The sequence below is a fragment of the Lagenorhynchus albirostris genome, chromosome 1, assembly GCF_949774975.1.
Source record: "Lagenorhynchus albirostris chromosome 1, mLagAlb1.1, whole genome shotgun sequence".
NCBI classification, from domain to species: Eukaryota; Metazoa; Chordata; class Mammalia; order Artiodactyla; family Delphinidae; genus Lagenorhynchus; species Lagenorhynchus albirostris.
Window position 1 is genome coordinate 188,096,466 of NC_083095.1, and position 18,570 is coordinate 188,115,035.

The following is an 18,570-nucleotide window of genomic DNA, read 5'->3' on the forward strand; positions in this document are numbered from 1 at the left end:
TTCCAGGGGGCTAATGCGTACAAAAATGTGTTCTGTAAATTTAAAGCACCTGACATTTAAAAGTCAAAAGAAAAAAAAATGGTGGCCTAAAAACATCTATGATGGATAGTAAAAAGATGACATTTAACTATATTAAAAATATTACCGGGCTTCCCTGGTGGCGCAGCGGTTGAGAGTCCGCCTGCCGATGCAGGGGACACGGGTTCGTGCCCCGGTCCGGGAAGATCCCACATGCCGCGGAGCGGCTGGGCCCGTGAGCCATGGCCGCTGAGCCTGCGCGTCCGGAGCCTGTGCTCCGCAACGGGAGAGGCCACGACAGTGAGAGGCCCGCGTACCGCAAAAAAAAAAAAATTATATTACCATTGATCTGAGGGCCTTACATATTTTTCAGAACTGCTTTTCTTTCTCTTTGAGGTAGTCTGCAGTGCCCATCATAGCAGAATTGTTCAGTTACTTATTTCTAACTCATAATGGATCCTGCATCGAGTGATTCATTTGAAGATTGTGAACAAAAACATGCCAGGTCTATATATCTAAAACTCCACGTTCACTGAGAGGAAAAAAAGCTTCATTAAAAGTGAGCAGCTAAATAAGTCAACACCTTGTGGTCAGTGATGGCTCAAAAATGGATCTGTATAACCAGACACCTCCCTGGCACAGGGTCTGGTTATACAGGCCAATTGGAAACAGGGTTTTGGACTGAAGATCCATGAAAAAAGCTTCATTCCCTTTTTAATTAACTTCTAGACCCTTCTAGGAAATAGTCTTCCTGAGAAAAATCCAAACAAGTCATACTCACTAAAGAACCTAGAAAAACAGCACCGTCCTCAATTTAAAATGTTGCGTCATATAACTAAAGAGAAAGGTTTGTGTTGCTGGCCTTTTGAAATTACAGGAATGTAAAATGTTAAAGAGAGGACGACACAGGGAGATGTTATTAAGAACACAGTGTTCAGTATGCTGAAACGCAACCCCTAAGCACCGCCTTCAATTGAATTTCCAGGAAAGAATGCTATGGCCGTGTAGAAATCGTTTCAGACCTGTTCAAAGAAGCTGCTCAGGATTGGTTAAGAATTTAGTTGGTAGGTCCAGTTCTGTTGTAAGGATGGGAAAGATTTATATCAAATCTGACTCCAATCAAGAAAGATTTACAAGCTCCCAAGGAATGAAACATCCTTTCTCTTCCAAAACCGCACTGTAGCTGCCCTCAGGACAATGGGGAGAGTAGAAGAATTAAAGAACTTGAAACTTTGCCTTTTGCCTGGGAAATGTCAGCCCCTAATTTGTCCTTGTTGAGTTCCTGACATTTTCTTATCTTTTGTAGCCACCATAAAAATGTGGCAACTTTGAACTTTATTAGGCACCCAGGTGCTCATGTTAAACTTCAAATGTCTTTATCTGTTAGTCAAGAAGAATCACTTTCCCACCGAGAGTCTGTTTGTGGAAGGATGGAATGTGAAACTTCGTTAAATATCTCTAGGGATTTTTTAACAACATAGGTATTAAATTAGAGCAAAATAAAACCTCTAGGCAGGTGTATGATCATTCCAGACTATTGCTGTTATTTTTGTTTAATGTCGTAAAAAATACATGCACTTTACCATCTCAACCCTTTTAAGTGTACGGTTCGGTAGTATTAAGTATTTTCACATTGCTCCGCAACAGATCTCTAGAAATGCCTCGTCTTGCAAAACTGAAACTCTGTATCTGTTGAACAACAGCCGTTTTATAGATTTCCCTAGCAGCGAAGGAGTAGTGGTGAGAGTGGGAAAAATCAAAGTGTGAAAGTTTTTTGCCTCCCCTGAGTACACTGCCAACTTTATTTTAATGTTCGATCTCTGTATAATTTAGAGCTTGTAATTCGATAAGGGTCCTCTTCACATCACAAGCCTATTGTCATCTTACCAGCTAGTGTCATTAACATGACGTACTGTGGAGAATGACTGTCCCAGAAAAGTACAAGAATGATGAGGGTGCAACATCTTCAATTGTAACACCTTTTAAGATGGTAATTTATTAAAATCCACAATGGGCTTTAAGTGCAATAGTATGATAGCTGAAATTGTTTGATTTTTTTATCTATCTGTGGTCACGAAAGGAAATGATAGTTTAATTTTGTAATTACCTACCTTCCTTGTTTACAAACCATTTGGCCTGACATTAGTAACTTCTAATTTGAAACAGAGTATTCGCTCTGGATAACTGCAACCAAAGGAAAATGGTGTGTGAATACTCCTTATTCCCAAATCATATATACTTGACTCTGAAAGCCATTTCTTTCTCTTAATCTTTCTCTTTCTCTTTCTTCCTTTACCCTTTTATTTCTTCTCCCCTCCTACATATTTGTTTGTTTGAATAATTGTAAAAAATTGCACTTTCTGAACATTTAAAAAATCTAGAAGCTTAGAAATACAGAGTAAATTTTAGGGGTTATAAAAACTTATTGCAATAATCCAAAAGGTAGGCTGTCCAAATTTATATTATCATCCATTACACATTGACTGATCCGTTTTTACCAATACAACCGCTCGTTTTAGTCAGAGAATAATAAACACTTCTGACATTACAAATAATTTTGAGAATTTTTGTGAGAAAGTACTCATTTTGTCCACAAATATTGATCTGCAGTGGCCCAAACTATATGCTCCTTCTGTAACCTTGCTTCCTTGCCTTCGAAATGTTTAAATGAAATTAAATGACAAATATTACCAGTGTCTGTCAATAGAGGTTGTAGTTTAAAGTGAGAGAAATTATTTTCTTTGGGGGTAGGAGGTAAGCTAGCTCCTTGCTTGCTAGGGTGATTTTTTCATAAGGGGTAGTCAGGATAACTTCAAAGCAACGGAATAATTTGGAGAAAGTCTTTTCATTCTTTTCCTTACAAATTAAAGCCTTGAAACCTTTTACCCAGTATAACACTCACAAAACAATTTTGTATCCCTGTCGGTTATAGTAGAGGCTAGATTCTTCTAGCATGTTCACTGGCAGAGGCCCTCACAGGGGCTCTGACTGTTTTGCAATCTCCTTTTTGGCTCAGAATATGGCTACAGCACCATGGCAGTGACGTTGCTCACGCTGGGCTCCATGCTCGGGACGACCCTGACCCTTTTCCACTGCTGCGAGGAGAGCTATCGGCTCATTTTACAGCTGTTTGTGGGTCTGGCTGTTGGGACACTTTCTGGGGATGCTCTGCTCCATCTGATTCCTCAGGTAAGTGGCTATTTTCCATTTCAGATGGAGTGTTTCTAATTTCTCTTTACTTTGTGCCACTGGAGGTGTTTATGCAGAATTTCACAGTGACGTGGATGCGTAGATACAGTGGCCAGTGTTTTCTGTGATAATCAGTGTTATTTCCCCAAAACCCTTGTAGGAGAAAAGAGATGATTAATCATTAGATCCACCAGGTTATTCTTACTTTTGAAATTTAAAAATACGTGATCAGATATGGATTCCTATTAACAGAAATTCAGGAAGTGTACGTATCTATAAATAAAAACGAATGGGCTATAAGATGTACTGGTTTTTCTCCGTTGGCCCCCAACCCCTCATCAGATCCATGCTCTGCTCTTCTCTGCCCCTGAAGATTGCACCCCCTCAGCTCCCTGCAGGCTGGATTGTTGTTTGAGTTCCCCCAGCGGGTGAACAACAGAAAAGCCAGGGCAGGAGGAGAGAGTGACAGGGGTATCTCTTCCCTACTCCCTCCCTCCAGCACTAGCTCTAGAAGCGGCTGATTACCGGCAGTAATACACCTCCTGCAGGAGGCCTCCTCCCTAACTTCATCTCCCATGGAGCTTCAGTAATTGAGCTTCAGTTCTTTCCAACCTTTGCCCTTTGCCCTTTCAGCCCTAAGAGTGATAATGGTTCCCTGCGGTTGCCGGTTTCCGGGGTGTCTCATTATCCCTCGTTCATACCCTTGACACCTGCCCACACCTCTGTCATAGCTCCACCATTAACCTCTCTTCGTTTGAACCATCAAAATGAATTTCTCTTTCTTGCCCAACTATTAGCATCTAGACTTCCTTTAAGAAACATGCAATCTCCAGGAAGCTGGCTCTTTGCTGAAGTTTTCAGAGGCTCTTTATTTGTCAGAGATGAAAGGATTAGAACCAGAGATGCAGACGAGTTCAGGGAGAAGGGTCTTCAGGTGAGGTTACGTATTCCTCCTGAAATCTCTCATGATGGGTAATGCTGAGCCAATGATTTCCCCCACGTCTCACAAAGTCTGAGATGTTAAAGTTTTCCACAAGCCTCTAGCAATTTCCTGCAGGGTCCCTCTTGTTGCTTAGAGGCTCAAAAATTATTACGTGTTCTGAAAATTGCAAAGTGAGCATTGGAGAAATGAAACAAACCATTATTAGTTTTAATTTCCCTTATAATCTAATTTTCAGGAAATATTTCAGGGCTTACTGGCTTGAGGCGGTGGCCGAAGCCTGTTGCTAGGTCACTGCAGTGGGTGCAGAGCTGTTCATTGCCCAGGATCCTGGGAAATAGCAACAGGATCTTAAGGCTGCCTGGGTCTCCCCGAGTGGGAGAGTACACAGCCCAAGGCAGCAGGGGTGGACGTTGGGGGGAGTGGGACTGTCCACCGGCCCTACAGAGACATATTTACAGAGGGGAACTTAGCTGGGTTTCACTTCGAAGGCAGTTGCTTTACTTGAGGAAAGAGAGGAGGACATAAGTTATTGGGAAGAGGAAGATAGATGCCGTACAGGTGTGGTGGAAGGCTAGCGAAATCAGTGGTTCCTGAATGTGATGCGCGGCAAGTGTTTAAAGGTCTGCACAGAAATGAGAAAAATCCCACTGTCACGATTTCCTCTTGTAACTAGCTGCATTGATTCAACTTGAAGATGTACATTTTATTCTGAGATTGTGAGGTTTTCCTCTGTTTTCTTTTCTGACATGACAACGTCCTCTGTTTTGTGACATCATGGTAATTCCAAATATGAGGTGCCTGTCCTTTTAAGTCTTTACCAAAAGAAAAAGTGGACTAACCTGTATACGTCTTCAGTTATGTCCATACACTCAATGTGTATATGGAGATCTGTACATATACTCACACATGTGTACATATGTATCAATATGTATATGCACATGTACATAAATATCTATACACTACTTATATGAACATATACACATATAATTTTTTTCTTTTCTAAATTTAATGGTTAGTAATATCCTAAATATGGAAACCACAATATTTCCCAAACTGTCTTCTCCTGGGGAGGGAATATGATACATTCTGATTTACTAGCTCACAAGAAATCATGAGGTCAACAAATGGATGAGACAAGCAGTGGGATGAGTCAACTAGAGGAAAATTCCTGGTGCTTTTCTAGTATCCTTTTGTGTCCCAGAGAGCTGACAGTATTGCTGGGCATACAGGTGCACTCAATGGAAAAAGTCCTTCAGGTGGATTTCTTACTTATTTGAACATTTATTAAAAGTTTTCTTTAATTGCTATGGGGCATGGGGAGAAGACACCCTGGGTGAAATGTATCTTTATATTTGTTTTGGATATAAAAAATATTGATTTGTTATAAAGCATTGCTGTGCAAATCGGGATGGATTGAACTGGAAAAAAATTCAGCTAAAGGACTGAGAATGTGTGAAAATTTAGGCCACTTGCTGAAATAGGCTTAGGCTTTAGTCTACTCATTAGCAGCAGCTTTTCAAAGCTCTCCTTTCTTTTTTCACATCTTATTTGGCCCTGATTAAATCATATAGTGGAAGTATTCATACATCTAAAAGCAAACTGGGCTTTGAATGAATTCAGATGTTGTCATGGGGTTGCCCCGAATGGAAATTGAATATATTTTCAACAGTGGACCTACTAAATAATATTTAAGTCATCAGAAGTTCTTTCTTTCCATCTCTTTTCTTTTTAGGTTCTTGGTTTACATGAGCAGGAAGCCTCGGAGTCTGGACATTTCCATGAACACAAGGGCCACATTTGGAAACTGTTGGGATTAATTGGAGGCATCCATGGATTTTTCTTAATAGAAAAATGTTTTCTTCTTCTTGTGTCACCAAGTGCCGAGGTATAGTTTAAATTTTATTGATCTTTTATGTTAGGGCTTCATGATATTTGTCTTTCATTTCAGAAATACTTGTTCAAAAGTAATTAACATCTTCATGAGGTTGTCTGTTTAAGGGATGCGACTCCGATTTCTAGGACACACGGATCATTCTGACTGAGAGCTCCCCTACAAGCACGGTTATTAATTTTTCAAACATCTGTTGCTGGCCCATTACTATACTTATTACAGCCTCCTTTTTGACCTCCCTGGCTAGTTTAGAAACAGGAGAATAGTTCATGTCTGAGAATGAAGGGGTTTAAAGGCCTAGCTACCAATCTGTGTTTTGGGTATCTTTCTTAACCCAAAGCAAATTAACAAGCAAAGAAAAACTTTGAAAATTCCGAAAATTATGCGTCATTTCTATCTTAAGGACATTTAAAATTATGCAAACAAGAAGCTCAGGAGTGGGAATTCCAGCAAATCTTTTTTTCAGCTTGAATAATTGCTTCCATTGTACCTGCATTTGATCAGTTTCTACATATATGATGAAATGTAAAGTGCAGTGTGGCTTATTTTTAGATTTTGTTTCTTTTTGCTCTTATATATTTCCCTATAAGAAAATAGATGAACAGTTTTGTGGGATAGTTAAAAACATAAATGCTGGTAAACAAACAAAAAACTCCAGGAGACTAAAATAAACTTTCCCTACAAAGTCCTGCGATTCTGCAGTCTTCATGGTTTTCTACTTATTCCCTGACTTTCTTCCCATTCACATACTATAAAATGCTTGTACTCAGGGCAAACACTACTATCTTTTAAAAGACTTTTAAACAAACTTTTAAACAAGCAAACACTACTATCTTTTTTTTTTTACTCAGAAAACAAGTCTTTGTTAATTTCTATTAATTAGGTATTGTAGGTATAAGCAGAAGCAATATATGTTATAGTCATTTTCCTTGAGTAACTGATGCTACTGGTATTTTTTTTTAAACTTCTTTATTGGAGTATAATTGCTTTACAATGGTGTGTTAGTTTCTGCTTTATAACAAAGTGAATCAGTTATACACATACATATGTCCCCATATCTCTTCCCTCTTGCGTCTCTCTCCCTCCCACCCTCCCTATCCCACCCCTCTAGGCGGTCACAAAGCACCGAGCTGATCTCCCTGTGCTATGCGGCTGCTTCCCACTAGCTAGCTATTTTACATTTAGTAGCGTATATATGTCCATGCTACTCTCTCACTTTGTCCCAGCTTACCCCTCCCCCTCCCCATATCCTCAAGTCCATTCTCTAGTAGGTCTGTGTCTTTATTCCCATCTTGCCCCTAGGTTCTTCATGACCATTTTTTTCTTTTTTTTAGATTCCATTTATATGTGTTAGCATACGGCGTTTGTTTTTCTCTTTCTGACTTACTTCACTCTGTATGACAGTCTCTAGGTCCATCCACCTCACTACAAATAACTCAATTTCGTTTCTTTTTATGGCTAATATTCCACGGTATATATGTGCCACATCTTCTTTACCCATTCATCTGTCGATGGACACTTAGGCTGCTTCCATGTCCTGGCTATTGTAAATAGAGCTGCAATGAACATTTTGGTATACTATCTTTTAAAAGTCTTTTAAAAGACTACTGTCTTTCAAAATATCAGCACTTGTTGCTTATTATCCTCCCTAAATTTATTCTAAAATTCTATTTCATGCATCAAAAGTAAGGTGGTTTATGGATGGATAGAAGGATGGTAGATAGATAGATGGGTGATAAAATAGGTGTAATAAAATGTCAATGGTAGGATCTAGGGAGTGAATATCTGAGTGTTGACATCACAGTTCTTTTAGCTTCTTTGTATATTTGAAACTTTTCACAATAAATAGATTTTAAACAAAATTCTGTGGAAATTTTTTCTGTTTTAATGAATCAGGGTTGTTCTTTGGCCTGGGGCCCAAGCTAGGGTACTATAGTAATTCAGGAATTAGGAATGACAGTTTCAATCCCAACACTTTCTTAAAAACTTAGGAATCCCACTCTCTCTAAAAATTTAGGAACTGAACCTCCACAAAAGGAGTTCTAATCTACATAAGCATTGAAGACAATAATAAGATCCCCATTTATACACAATAGACTAGCATTCATGGACTGGAAAAACTAATTCAGAAAGCCAACATTTCAACTTATGCATAATAATTAGAAATGTAACCAGGTGGAAATGGGTGAAATAAATTCTGAACATTCAAAAATTATATTTTTTTCGATGGTCCTTGGACTTGTCAGGGAACTTAAAATGAGCTTTAAGAACATAATTGTAAGATTATGGTATTGTGTAAAAGAAAAGGAGTGTGAATATTTTAGAAGCTACAAGTACTTTAATTGGTGAATATCTTTCTGGAGATATTCATTTAGTAGTTACAGGGTACAATACAGTTTTGACGATCATCCTTTTGGTATCTCCATCAGAAAGGACTCACAATTTAATTTTGCAGTAAATAAAAAGACAATATAAAATTACCACCGTTCATGCCTTTGTAAATCATGACTAGAATTTTTGAGGTTACATGCTTTTTTTTAATTGAAGAATAATTGATTTACAATGTTGTGTTAATTTCTGCTGTACAGCAAAGTGACTCAGTTATACATATATGTTTTTTCATATTCTTTTCCATTATGGTTTGTCACAGGATACTGAATATAGTTCCCTGTGCTATACAGTAGGACCTTGTTGCTTATCCATACTATATATATTGGTTTGCATCTGCTAACCCCATATTTGCGGTTGCATTCTTAAACCATTTAGACTATGCATGATGTTTTAGGGCAGTCCTATGCCCTGAAACATTCATTTTAGCAAGTATTTATCCTGATGAAATTCTCCTAGTACCCTTTTGTTGTCATCCACCCCTTTGGCCAATAAGCAAAATGTTAAATAGAACTGTGCAATTGACAGAGGCTACACCTGTGTTCTTCTGGCTTCAGCACTAATTTTAAACCATCCTCATCCAGCAGGGCATGTCACTGGTTAATGGGCATATGGGACGTTCCAGCCATCTTGCGTTCAACACTGAATTAAGTGACCAGTCAGGCAGAGGCAAATCTGCTTCAACTATCCAGTTGGTAGGTTACTGACCTGAAGTATTCTACTGATTTGATTACCTTCCTTCCTTAATTCCTTGATAAATAGATGAGGATCTGTAGGCTGGATAAGTATTAATAGAATCCACTCTTGATTTGCCTATTCTTGATCATGATAAATCCTATTTGGAAAACTTTGCCAAACACCTGAAAGCTGTTTTCAAGGGTAAAATGCATTTTCCACAGATTCAAGTCACTGCTCTCTGCACCTCTTTGAAACACACGAGGATCAGATTGACATAATAAACATATCCTTAATCACTCCGTTTACAAGTTTTCATAAACCAGCCGACCTTGAGGTTTCTCCAGTCTGAGAAATCCTTAGTCATGACTAGGTGAGGCCAAATAAATGTTGAGCAAGGAGTTAGTTAGAGGACCTGAGAGTGGAGGGTTCATTTCGTAATGTAGGAGAGAAGTGATTCTGTCCAAGGAGATGTCTCATAGTAAGTGCCTTCTGTTACACTGAGTTTTCCACAACAGAGATCTTCCGTGTGAGTTCTCAAAACACAACCTCCAATCAGGTTCAAAACAATATTCCCATTTTAATTCTTAAAGTCATAAATAAAGGGACTGGAAAAATATGAAAATATATAACATAGTTAGAAAACGTGCCTCCTATAACCATGGCCTTGGGGGAGGGGGTTACAGTTCAAGAGTAGATTCCTGAGTAGAGAGAAGTAAGCTATTCCTGACACATTAACCTGGCAAAATACAAGTCTGGTAGTAGATTGCAGAGCTAGAGCTAACTCAAGGATGTGAACAAAAAATATGTCTTTACAAAAGCCTTATTGTGTTTATTGTTTAGATACGTCACATGTGGTTTGAAAGAAGATAACTTCAGGCTGAGATTAGTTTTTAAATCACTTTAATGCTGACCTCATTTCTTCTGTGTGAATGAAGGGTCCAGAGCCCCAAGATACAAGCACATCTCGGATGTTAACTCAATGAGTTTAGAACGATTTGACTACTCTAGCTCACTAATAATATACTCACCATTTCTTTTGTTATTTAAGCTGCAAGATCAACCTAAAGAGAAATAGAAATAATTTGAACTTTTAGGATTGTTTGATGGGTCCAATTTCCTGTTTTTTTGTCTTTTTTTTTTAGTTATTTCTGAGATATACATTTTGAATTTCCTGGTTTTTTTGTTTGTTTTTTGCGGTACGCGGGCCTCTCACTGTTGTGGCCTCTCCCGTTGCGGAGCACGGGCTCCGGACGCGCAGGCTCAGCGGCCATGGTTCACGGGCCCAGCTGCTCCGCGGCATGTGGGATCTTCCTGGACCGGGGCACGAACCCGTGTCCCTTGCATCAGCAGGCGGACTCTCAACAGCTGTGCCACCAGGGAAGCCCCGAATTTCCTGCTTTTTAAGGAAATTTTTTAAGGAAGAGGAACTCACAGATCTTTCCAGTCGTCAAAGGAGTTTTAGGTATTTGCCTCTAAATTCCTTTAGATACTGTGACAATATATAGCTTTTTGGAAAAAAAAATCCTGGAATAAATATCTGAACTCCTGTCTTTTAATAGTCTTTTGATCTTAATCAGGCTTTGATATAACATAATTTTTTAAAAACCCCACATTTTTCTTTTGTTTCTAGATCCACCAATTTCAGGCAAGAGGCCTGTCTACCTCTTCTAATCCGTATCCTTCAGATCCTACCTTCTCAGCCATCCTTCTCCAAAAATAGCCCATCGTTACATCTTTTGAATAACTGCTGTTATTCTAACATGTGAATGTTAAGTTTACTTTCTCTGTTTACATTAAATAAAAAGAGGCCTATGTCTCACATTAAATTTGTCTCAAAGTTTCCACAATTTGGGGTGATAGGAATATGCTTCTAAAAGGACATGTTCCATAGACAGATAAGAAGTATTCTTTTCACACAATAGAACAAGAATCTTAGGCCTAGGGAGGGAAGGTGTCTTTCCTGAAATTGAACCATGAGTCAGTCTCTGAAATAAAATCATATCATCTCAACTTGTAGAAGTCAGTTCCAAAATCTCACCTACCTGTCATGTGAAAGGATGAAAAATCTTTTAAAATTGTATTCTTTTGTAAGTTTGTTGATCTCCTTTCTCAGTCAGCAAGTTTTTTGTTTTTTTTCTTTTCCTGACTGGAAACACCACAGAAACAGCATCTTACGCTACGATGAATGAAATGAAGTGTTGGGTTTGCAATGGTTTCTTCTCCACAATCTACTTAAAGATCAGAAGAAATTCTAGATCCACAGTCTACTTACTGTACAGGAGCAGGGCCAACTGAGGTCAAGAATCAAGAATCATTTTTTTTTCCTACGGCTTGGGTTTCATACAGGCTTCCATAATTTAATAATGATTTACAGACTATCTAAGTAGCCTCTAGCTCTCTATGGAAGACTCTGAGCTATGTAAGAGTGCTATTTCCATCTACATGTAGATAGTGGGAAAAACATGCTTGCAGACTCTTGGCTCTGCCGTCTGTGTTTGTCTATGAAATTGAAAAGTTCTAATGTACTCCGGAGGATCAGAATGTCTTTTGATAATCAACGTAACTCTTCATGTTTCATTTTTCGATAAAATGATGACTGTTGCTTATCATTCATATTTTATTTTTTAATTTAAAATAGAAAGGCCTGGAAGATGCACAGGCAGCTGAAATTCCTATAGGCAGTCTGAACGCCCCCAGCAGAAAATGTGAGTACCAATTTTAAAAATCCAAACATTAAATATAGGAAGTACCATAGAAAGAGGTTGTTTCTGTTTTGAAATAAATATGTGAAAACCATGTAAATTTCATACTGGGTACGTATTTCATTATTAAAATTTTGCAATGAAATTTTTAATAAGGGCTCATTCCTATCAGTCTTTGAAACCTACTACACATTAATATCAATGTTACTTCATTCTTTAAAAATGTTTTCCCCAATGGCTTAAAACTGATCCTCTGGAAACTTCGATTAGTGTAAATACTTACGTGGTTATCAAGGCTCATTTAAAATCTTGCTTACCTGATGATTTGAGCCTTTTACTTCCCGTGAAGCCTGGAGACAGTACTGTTTTTTTGGTCTTCTATCACAGTGTACTGATAATTCATCACAAATGTCTATCTCATTTATGATATTGTCGTTAACATGGTGGAGTTCAAATCAGTGCTATCTCGTTATTCACATCTTATGCTATAACTCATTTGTTTGTATAATTTGCATCCAGTCGTCTTCTTTCTATGATTTTCCCTATTTCTGAATTTGATTAGCCAATTTTGGTCAGGACTTTATTCCCTTTTGCTCATGCTTCTGAATGATTCTTAGAACTTTTCTTTTTTAAAAGGTCTGTGTTGGTTTTCATCAGTTGCTCCTGAATCTTTGCCCCATTTATCTCACTGATATTACTCTTTTGTAAACACACTTCTCAATAGTTTAATGTTAAGCAGCCATGATTTAGTTATGCCCATTCTATCAGAATAAGTTAGTTACCTGAGAAGAAAAAGAGGTATTTATTGAATACTTATTATATGCCAGGCAGAATGCTAAACACATTCTGGATTATCTCATTTAATGAGATATGGATTATCTCATTTAATCCTCTTAACACTTTACTGAAGTAAGAATAATTAATATTCAAATTACACAAATGAAGAGACCAGTCATTAGAGAGGGTAAGCCACTGCCCAGGACTACATAGCTACTAAACTCTAGCATTGAGGAACTAAGAAATGCTAATGCAGCAACAATTTCCTTGTGATCATTCATTCAGGCATGCATCCCTGTATTTTTTCACATTCTTTCATTCATTTAAGAAATGTTAGGGCTTCTTGGGTGGTGCAGTGGTTAAGAACCCACCTGCCAATGCAGGGGACACGGGTTCGAACCCTGGTCCAGGAAGATCCCATATGCCACGGAGCAACTAGGCCCGTGCGCCACAACTACTGAGCCTGTGCTCTAGAGCCCGCGAACCACAACTACTGAAGCCCACGCACCTAGAGCCAGTGCTCTGCAGCAAGAGAAGCCACCGCAATGAGAAGTCCGTGCACCACAATGAAGAGTAGCTGGCTCGCCACAACTAGAGAAAGCCCACGCACAGCGGCGAAGACCCAACACAGCCAAAAATAATAAATAAATTAAATAAATGATTTTAAAAAAATGTTTGAGGATGTTTTAGGCACTGTGATTGCACGGGGGAATAAAATTAGGAATGGTCTTTATCCTTAGGTTGCAATGTAGTTGAGGATATAAATGCTAATAAGAACAAACAAGGTGGTAACAATCACTGTTCTGAATGTGTTTGATGTTTTCACGCCTGTAACTTATTTATATGATTCAAAATATGTAATTACGTAGTCTGTCCAATGCTTTTTTCAGGACATTGGTAGTGATATTTTTCCTTGTAAATATTTAGTTCCAGGAGAAATTTTAGAATGCCAGGCACCCAGAAGGTATATCAGAGACATTTCTTTGTATTTGTTTTTAGAAGAAAGGAAGTGGAAAGAAGGCTACACCTAGTCAAATTAGGAGCAGAGAGTGGCTGTAATAATGGAAGTGGAAGTAATAATGATGGTCTTATTCAAATATTTTGTAGACCTGATATCTTTCTACTTCAGATATCCATCTTGGCATACAGAATGATTAGTGAACAAATCCAAATTCAATTATGCAACTGCCCCTTTTGCCAGGGACATATTGAATTAGCTTCAAATATTTGATTACTTGTTTCATATTACCTCACTGGTGGAACTCAGGATGTGAAAGTCCTATCCACAGTCTGATTTAAATAAACAAAAAGCAGCACGATACAAGATCCAGCCGGGGTATTACCATGGAAAACCTCTGCTAAGTCAGAAATGTGGAACTCGAAATGACTTCCATGTACCGAAGGAAAGGTGAAATATTATTGATAGTTCTGTAATGAGTACATTGATTTGCCAGTGAACGCTTGTCTTACCTTCCACTGAGTAATGTTTCAGTTGTCTTAACATGCACAATGTGCTCCTTATTGTTTATATGCAAATATGTGTATTTGCCTTGCGGCTTGTTACATGGCCATGATCTGACATTTAGAAACCCATCATCAGAGGTAACAAAATAATAGGCAACAAAAATAGGCTGCAGTGTTTCTTGGCAAAGTATAAATTGGGTAAAGGTTTTCCATCCAAATATATGCCGTTAATATCAAAACTGCATGTAGGCATACGCACAGGCACGGATTGGAAATCACAATTTATTTGTATGCTGCAGTGTTGTCACATGGATTACTTTAAATTATTTGATTTTATTTCCACAAAGAAGAGCTTTACTTCCGAAAATTGGCAGGAACAGCTGAGTGACCTGTTTGCATTTTTAGGCTCAGAGAGCTTCCAGGCAATGCCAATAAGAACTCTCTGAATTCAGTACTTTGATATTTATTCTGTATTTTTATGACTGTTGCTTAAAATCTTCTCATTTTTGTTGAAGGATGAAATGAATTAGGAAACCACCAGAATGACAGAACTGAGTCTCACCACGATGGTTCTAAATAAAGCATGATTTTGAGATGTAAATGCATGGCATGTCTTTCCAACACAGGCAATACACTTATCTCCTGGCTGGTAGTCTGGGCTAGATCTGCTGTTTACTGAAGTTCCTTATTTCACAGTGTGGGCTATGAAATAAGTCAAATCATATCCCCCCAGTAAACCATATTACAGTGCAGTCCCTCCACAGTCTTAGACCAGGTAACAGAAACCAGAAGGTAACCTCTTCCTACTTTTATTGAGTGTCCAGTTATTAGAATATTGTGGGCAGTTCTAATAGTAACAATAGCAACTCCTAACACCTGTCACACAGTATACATCAACTGAGTAATTAGACTACAGCAATTGACTTTAATGGCTGTTCTTATCAAATGGTATACCTAGGTAGTTCACTGTCGGAATATGTGTTATCCCTGGAATACTTTTTGTATTTGTTAATGGTTCCAACCCATAGTACTAATACACAGTTTTAGGTTTTTGAAAACAGAAATTCTGTCCGTCAAAAGCTTGAACCCAACTGTGATCTAATTATTTCATTAATTAAACCCATTATGGTCCAGTTTATTTCATTGGCTGTCTACTAATCAGATAACGTAAATAACGTAATAGAAGCGCATGAAGACAGCTTCTCTTCATTTCATTCCAACGTCTAGTTGGTCTAGTCGGAAAGACAGAACATTCAGTAAATGTTCCAAAGCTGACTTTGGGATCGGAAGGGATGCAAGCGGTTCTGCCGTGGTCACATTTGGGGAGTGAAGGAGGCAGTAGGGGAGGGTGGTTAGCACCAACCAGAAAGGGGAACGATCACAAAGTGGCAAGAGGTTGACAGTTGACTCCAGGAGACTGACACGAGGGGCAGTCTGACTCAGGGGACAGTTTCAGAAAATAGACTCCATTTTCATGGCATTCTGCCCCGAGGGTCTTAAATTATTTAAAAATGCTTCACAAAAGACATTATGTGGAAAGGTCATCGAATGCATTTTGGAAAGTTATAACAGTGTTATTTTTATCTTCTCTTGGCACAGCTGAACAGGATAGAAGAGCGAATGCCCTAACATCTCATAATTAGTCAGACCCATTAGAAAAATGGTGACCATAAATCCGTGTGTCATATCGGTTGCCGTATTCACATCTCCGGTCCTGACCTATTTTGAAAGCTGAGACAAAGTGGAGTTACTTAATCTGGTGCAATTTAAGAATGTCGAGGCTGGAGGGGAAAGTTGATCGTAACTGAAGGATTCCATGAACTATGTAGTGCTTTGTTAATGCTTCTTACACCTTTTTTTGGTTCTTTAGGCAAAACCATTAGCTTGTTAGCAATAATGATCCTGGTTGGGGACAGCCTGCATAATTTTGCAGATGGCCTAGTCATAGGAGCAGCCTTCTCATCTTCTTCCGAGTCAGGAGTGACCACAACAATTGCTATCTTGTGTCATGAAATTCCCCACGAAATGGGTAAGTCTGACAGTAGAATCACTCTTCCTGCTTGCTGAGAAAATCATAATATATTTCTAGCCATGGTTTACTAGGCTGCTTTTTCCAACACATGATTGAAAGATGAATGCTTTCTGTTCATAATTTATTTAAACCATCAAAAGCAAAGAACTAGAAAAAAAAATTCCTGTACCTCAAGATAGAATTCAATTAGACCCATTTATGATATTTCCTGGATCCAGAAGTGACTCTTTTTGGATTCTGGAGAATTCTATATGGGAAACAGTCATTAAAGGTGGGGGGAAGGGATAAATTAGGAGGTTGGGATTAAGATATACACACTACTATATATAAAATAGATAATCTACAAGGACCTGCTGTATAGCACAGGGAACTCTGCTCAATACTCTGTAATAACCTATATGGGAAAAGAATCTAAAAATCAATGGATGGGGCTTCCCTGGTGGCGCGGTGGTTGAGAGTCCGCCTGCCGATGCAGGGGACGCGGGTTCGTGCCCCAGTCCGGGAAGATCCCACATGCCGTGGAGCGGCTGGGCCTGTGAGCCATGGCCGCTGGGCCTGCGCGTCCGGAGCCTGTGCTCCGCAGCGGGAGAGGCCACAGCAGTGAGAGGCCCGCATATGCAAAAAACAAACAAACAATGGATGTATGTACATGTATGACTGAACCACTTTGCTGTACAACTGAAACTAACACAGCATTGTAAATCAACTATACCCCAATACAAAATAAAAATTAAATTAAAATACTGGCATAATAAAAAGATTCTTTAATTTTTTTAAAAAAACGTCATCAGAAACTTTAAAATCTGCATATTAAATGTGGGACAAACATTAATAGGAGAACTTTTGATCCATTATGTCAGCAAACAGGCCAGTGAGATAAAATAACATTTAAATTAAAGCCAAACCATGGTTTCATCAACCTGATTTGCACAAAATGTCTAAAGCCAAGTGTAACATTGAAATGACAGGCGTATGGTATCAGATTCATGTAAGACCCTTTTTCTGGATAATCTTACTAACCCATGTAATTCAAATCCTGCCTCCCAGGAACCAAGAGGAGACGGAGTAGACATTTCTGAAACAGGTCCAGAAGGAGGAGAGGCTGGTCCCAGGCACACGTGTGCCCTAGAGAGAGGGCTCTTGTCAGTCACTCTTATCTCACTTTCACATTTACATTGCCCACTTGGGCCACCCCTGACCTCTTGGGTTCTGTGTCTATTGCCCAAAGTCCTGTCACTGATCATCACTGACCCATTGCTCTCTAAGGAGTTTATCCAAGGTCCTTCCTGAATCCGTTAAGACATACCTGGTCTGGGGGCCATATTGTATGGTCCTATTTTAGCTACTATGATAAAACCCAACAGAGGAGGGTGACAGTCTGCGACAGGCCAGCGAAAATGTCTGAAGACCTGTTCATAGGATTAATTACGCAGTAGAACTAGGAAACTGAGTCCCCAGGCTGTCTCTTTTTTAAAATTTTTTATTGAAGTCTAGTTGATTTACAATGTTGTGTCAATTTCTGCCGCATAGCAAACTGGCTCAGTTATACACATATAGACATTCTTCTCTATATTCTTTTCCATTATGTCTCTTTATTGAACTTCAACCTCTTCTCAATCCCAAAACTAAGAAATAGAGCCTCTCAGATTACAAGATCATTCTTCTTTTGGAGGAAAAGTGTAGAGGGAATAAGGTCGTTTTTCTATAATTAAGGCAGTAAAACATTTTCTAAAGGAAAAATTTGTTTTCCTAACCAACTTTTGCCATGATTTAAAAATCTCCTTAAGTCATTTTCTCTTTCTCCATAGCAGTTCCTGCCTAAGTAAAAAAAGAAAAGCCTATATAATGTTTACTGCCTTGGGATTTTGCCTGGCAAGTTTCCAGGTAAAAAGCTTTAGAAATCCCAGGGCAGCAAGTACTTCATTTTGCATTTGTCTCAGTTGAATATGTCACAGGACATTAGGAAGTAGAGAGTATGTCACAGTTCTCTCTGTATACACTATCTTCCAGAGCAGTAAAAGGAACAGAACTCTTGAAATGTAACTTCCTGAAGTATTATGAGTTAGGCTATAAATCCTAGAGAAATATAGGAAAGTGTTTTATTAACTGATCATTCAGTGTTACTTATAAAATTGGCCCCAGTTGCTGAAATTTGAAACAGATAGCACACGAGTTGAACAAAGGCATCATCCGTTAAATGATAATTCTAGTTTCTTTTCCCTTAAATTTCAGGAGACTTTGCTGTGCTCTTAAGCTCTGGACTTCCTATTAAGATTGCCATCCTGATGAATTTTATAAGTGCTTTAACTGCCTTCATAGGACTGTATATTGGGCTCTCGGTATCCGCGGATCCATGTATTCAAAACTGGATCTTAACAATTACTGCTGGGATGTTCTTATATTTATCCTTGGTGGAAATGGTAAGCTTTGTGGTTTTTCTATTTTGTTTTTCCAAACACTAAAAATGCAAAACAGAGGAAAAGCAGCA

At 38.6% G+C, this 18,570-nt stretch overlaps 1 protein-coding gene across 3 annotated transcripts in view; it reads left to right on the forward strand.

Moving 5' to 3' along the window:
• Window positions 1–18,570, forward strand: part of SLC39A12 (solute carrier family 39 member 12) — a 67,604-nt gene that overhangs the window by 25,946 nt on the left and 23,088 nt on the right. Inside the window, exons 6-11 of one of the 3 annotated variants that reach the window (XM_060121751.1) lie at window positions 3,035–3,207; window positions 5,883–6,035; window positions 9,014–9,124; window positions 11,746–11,812; window positions 15,921–16,079; window positions 18,315–18,502. In XM_060121751.1, the coding sequence (XP_059977734.1) occupies window positions 3,035–3,207; window positions 5,883–6,035; window positions 9,014–9,124; window positions 11,746–11,812; window positions 15,921–16,079; window positions 18,315–18,502 (851 nt within the window). The remainder of the gene's footprint in view (window positions 1–3,034; window positions 3,208–5,882; window positions 6,036–9,013; window positions 9,125–11,745; window positions 11,813–15,920; window positions 16,080–18,314; window positions 18,503–18,570) is intronic. The other 2 variants (XM_060121760.1, XM_060121764.1) reach the window with 2 other exon arrangements.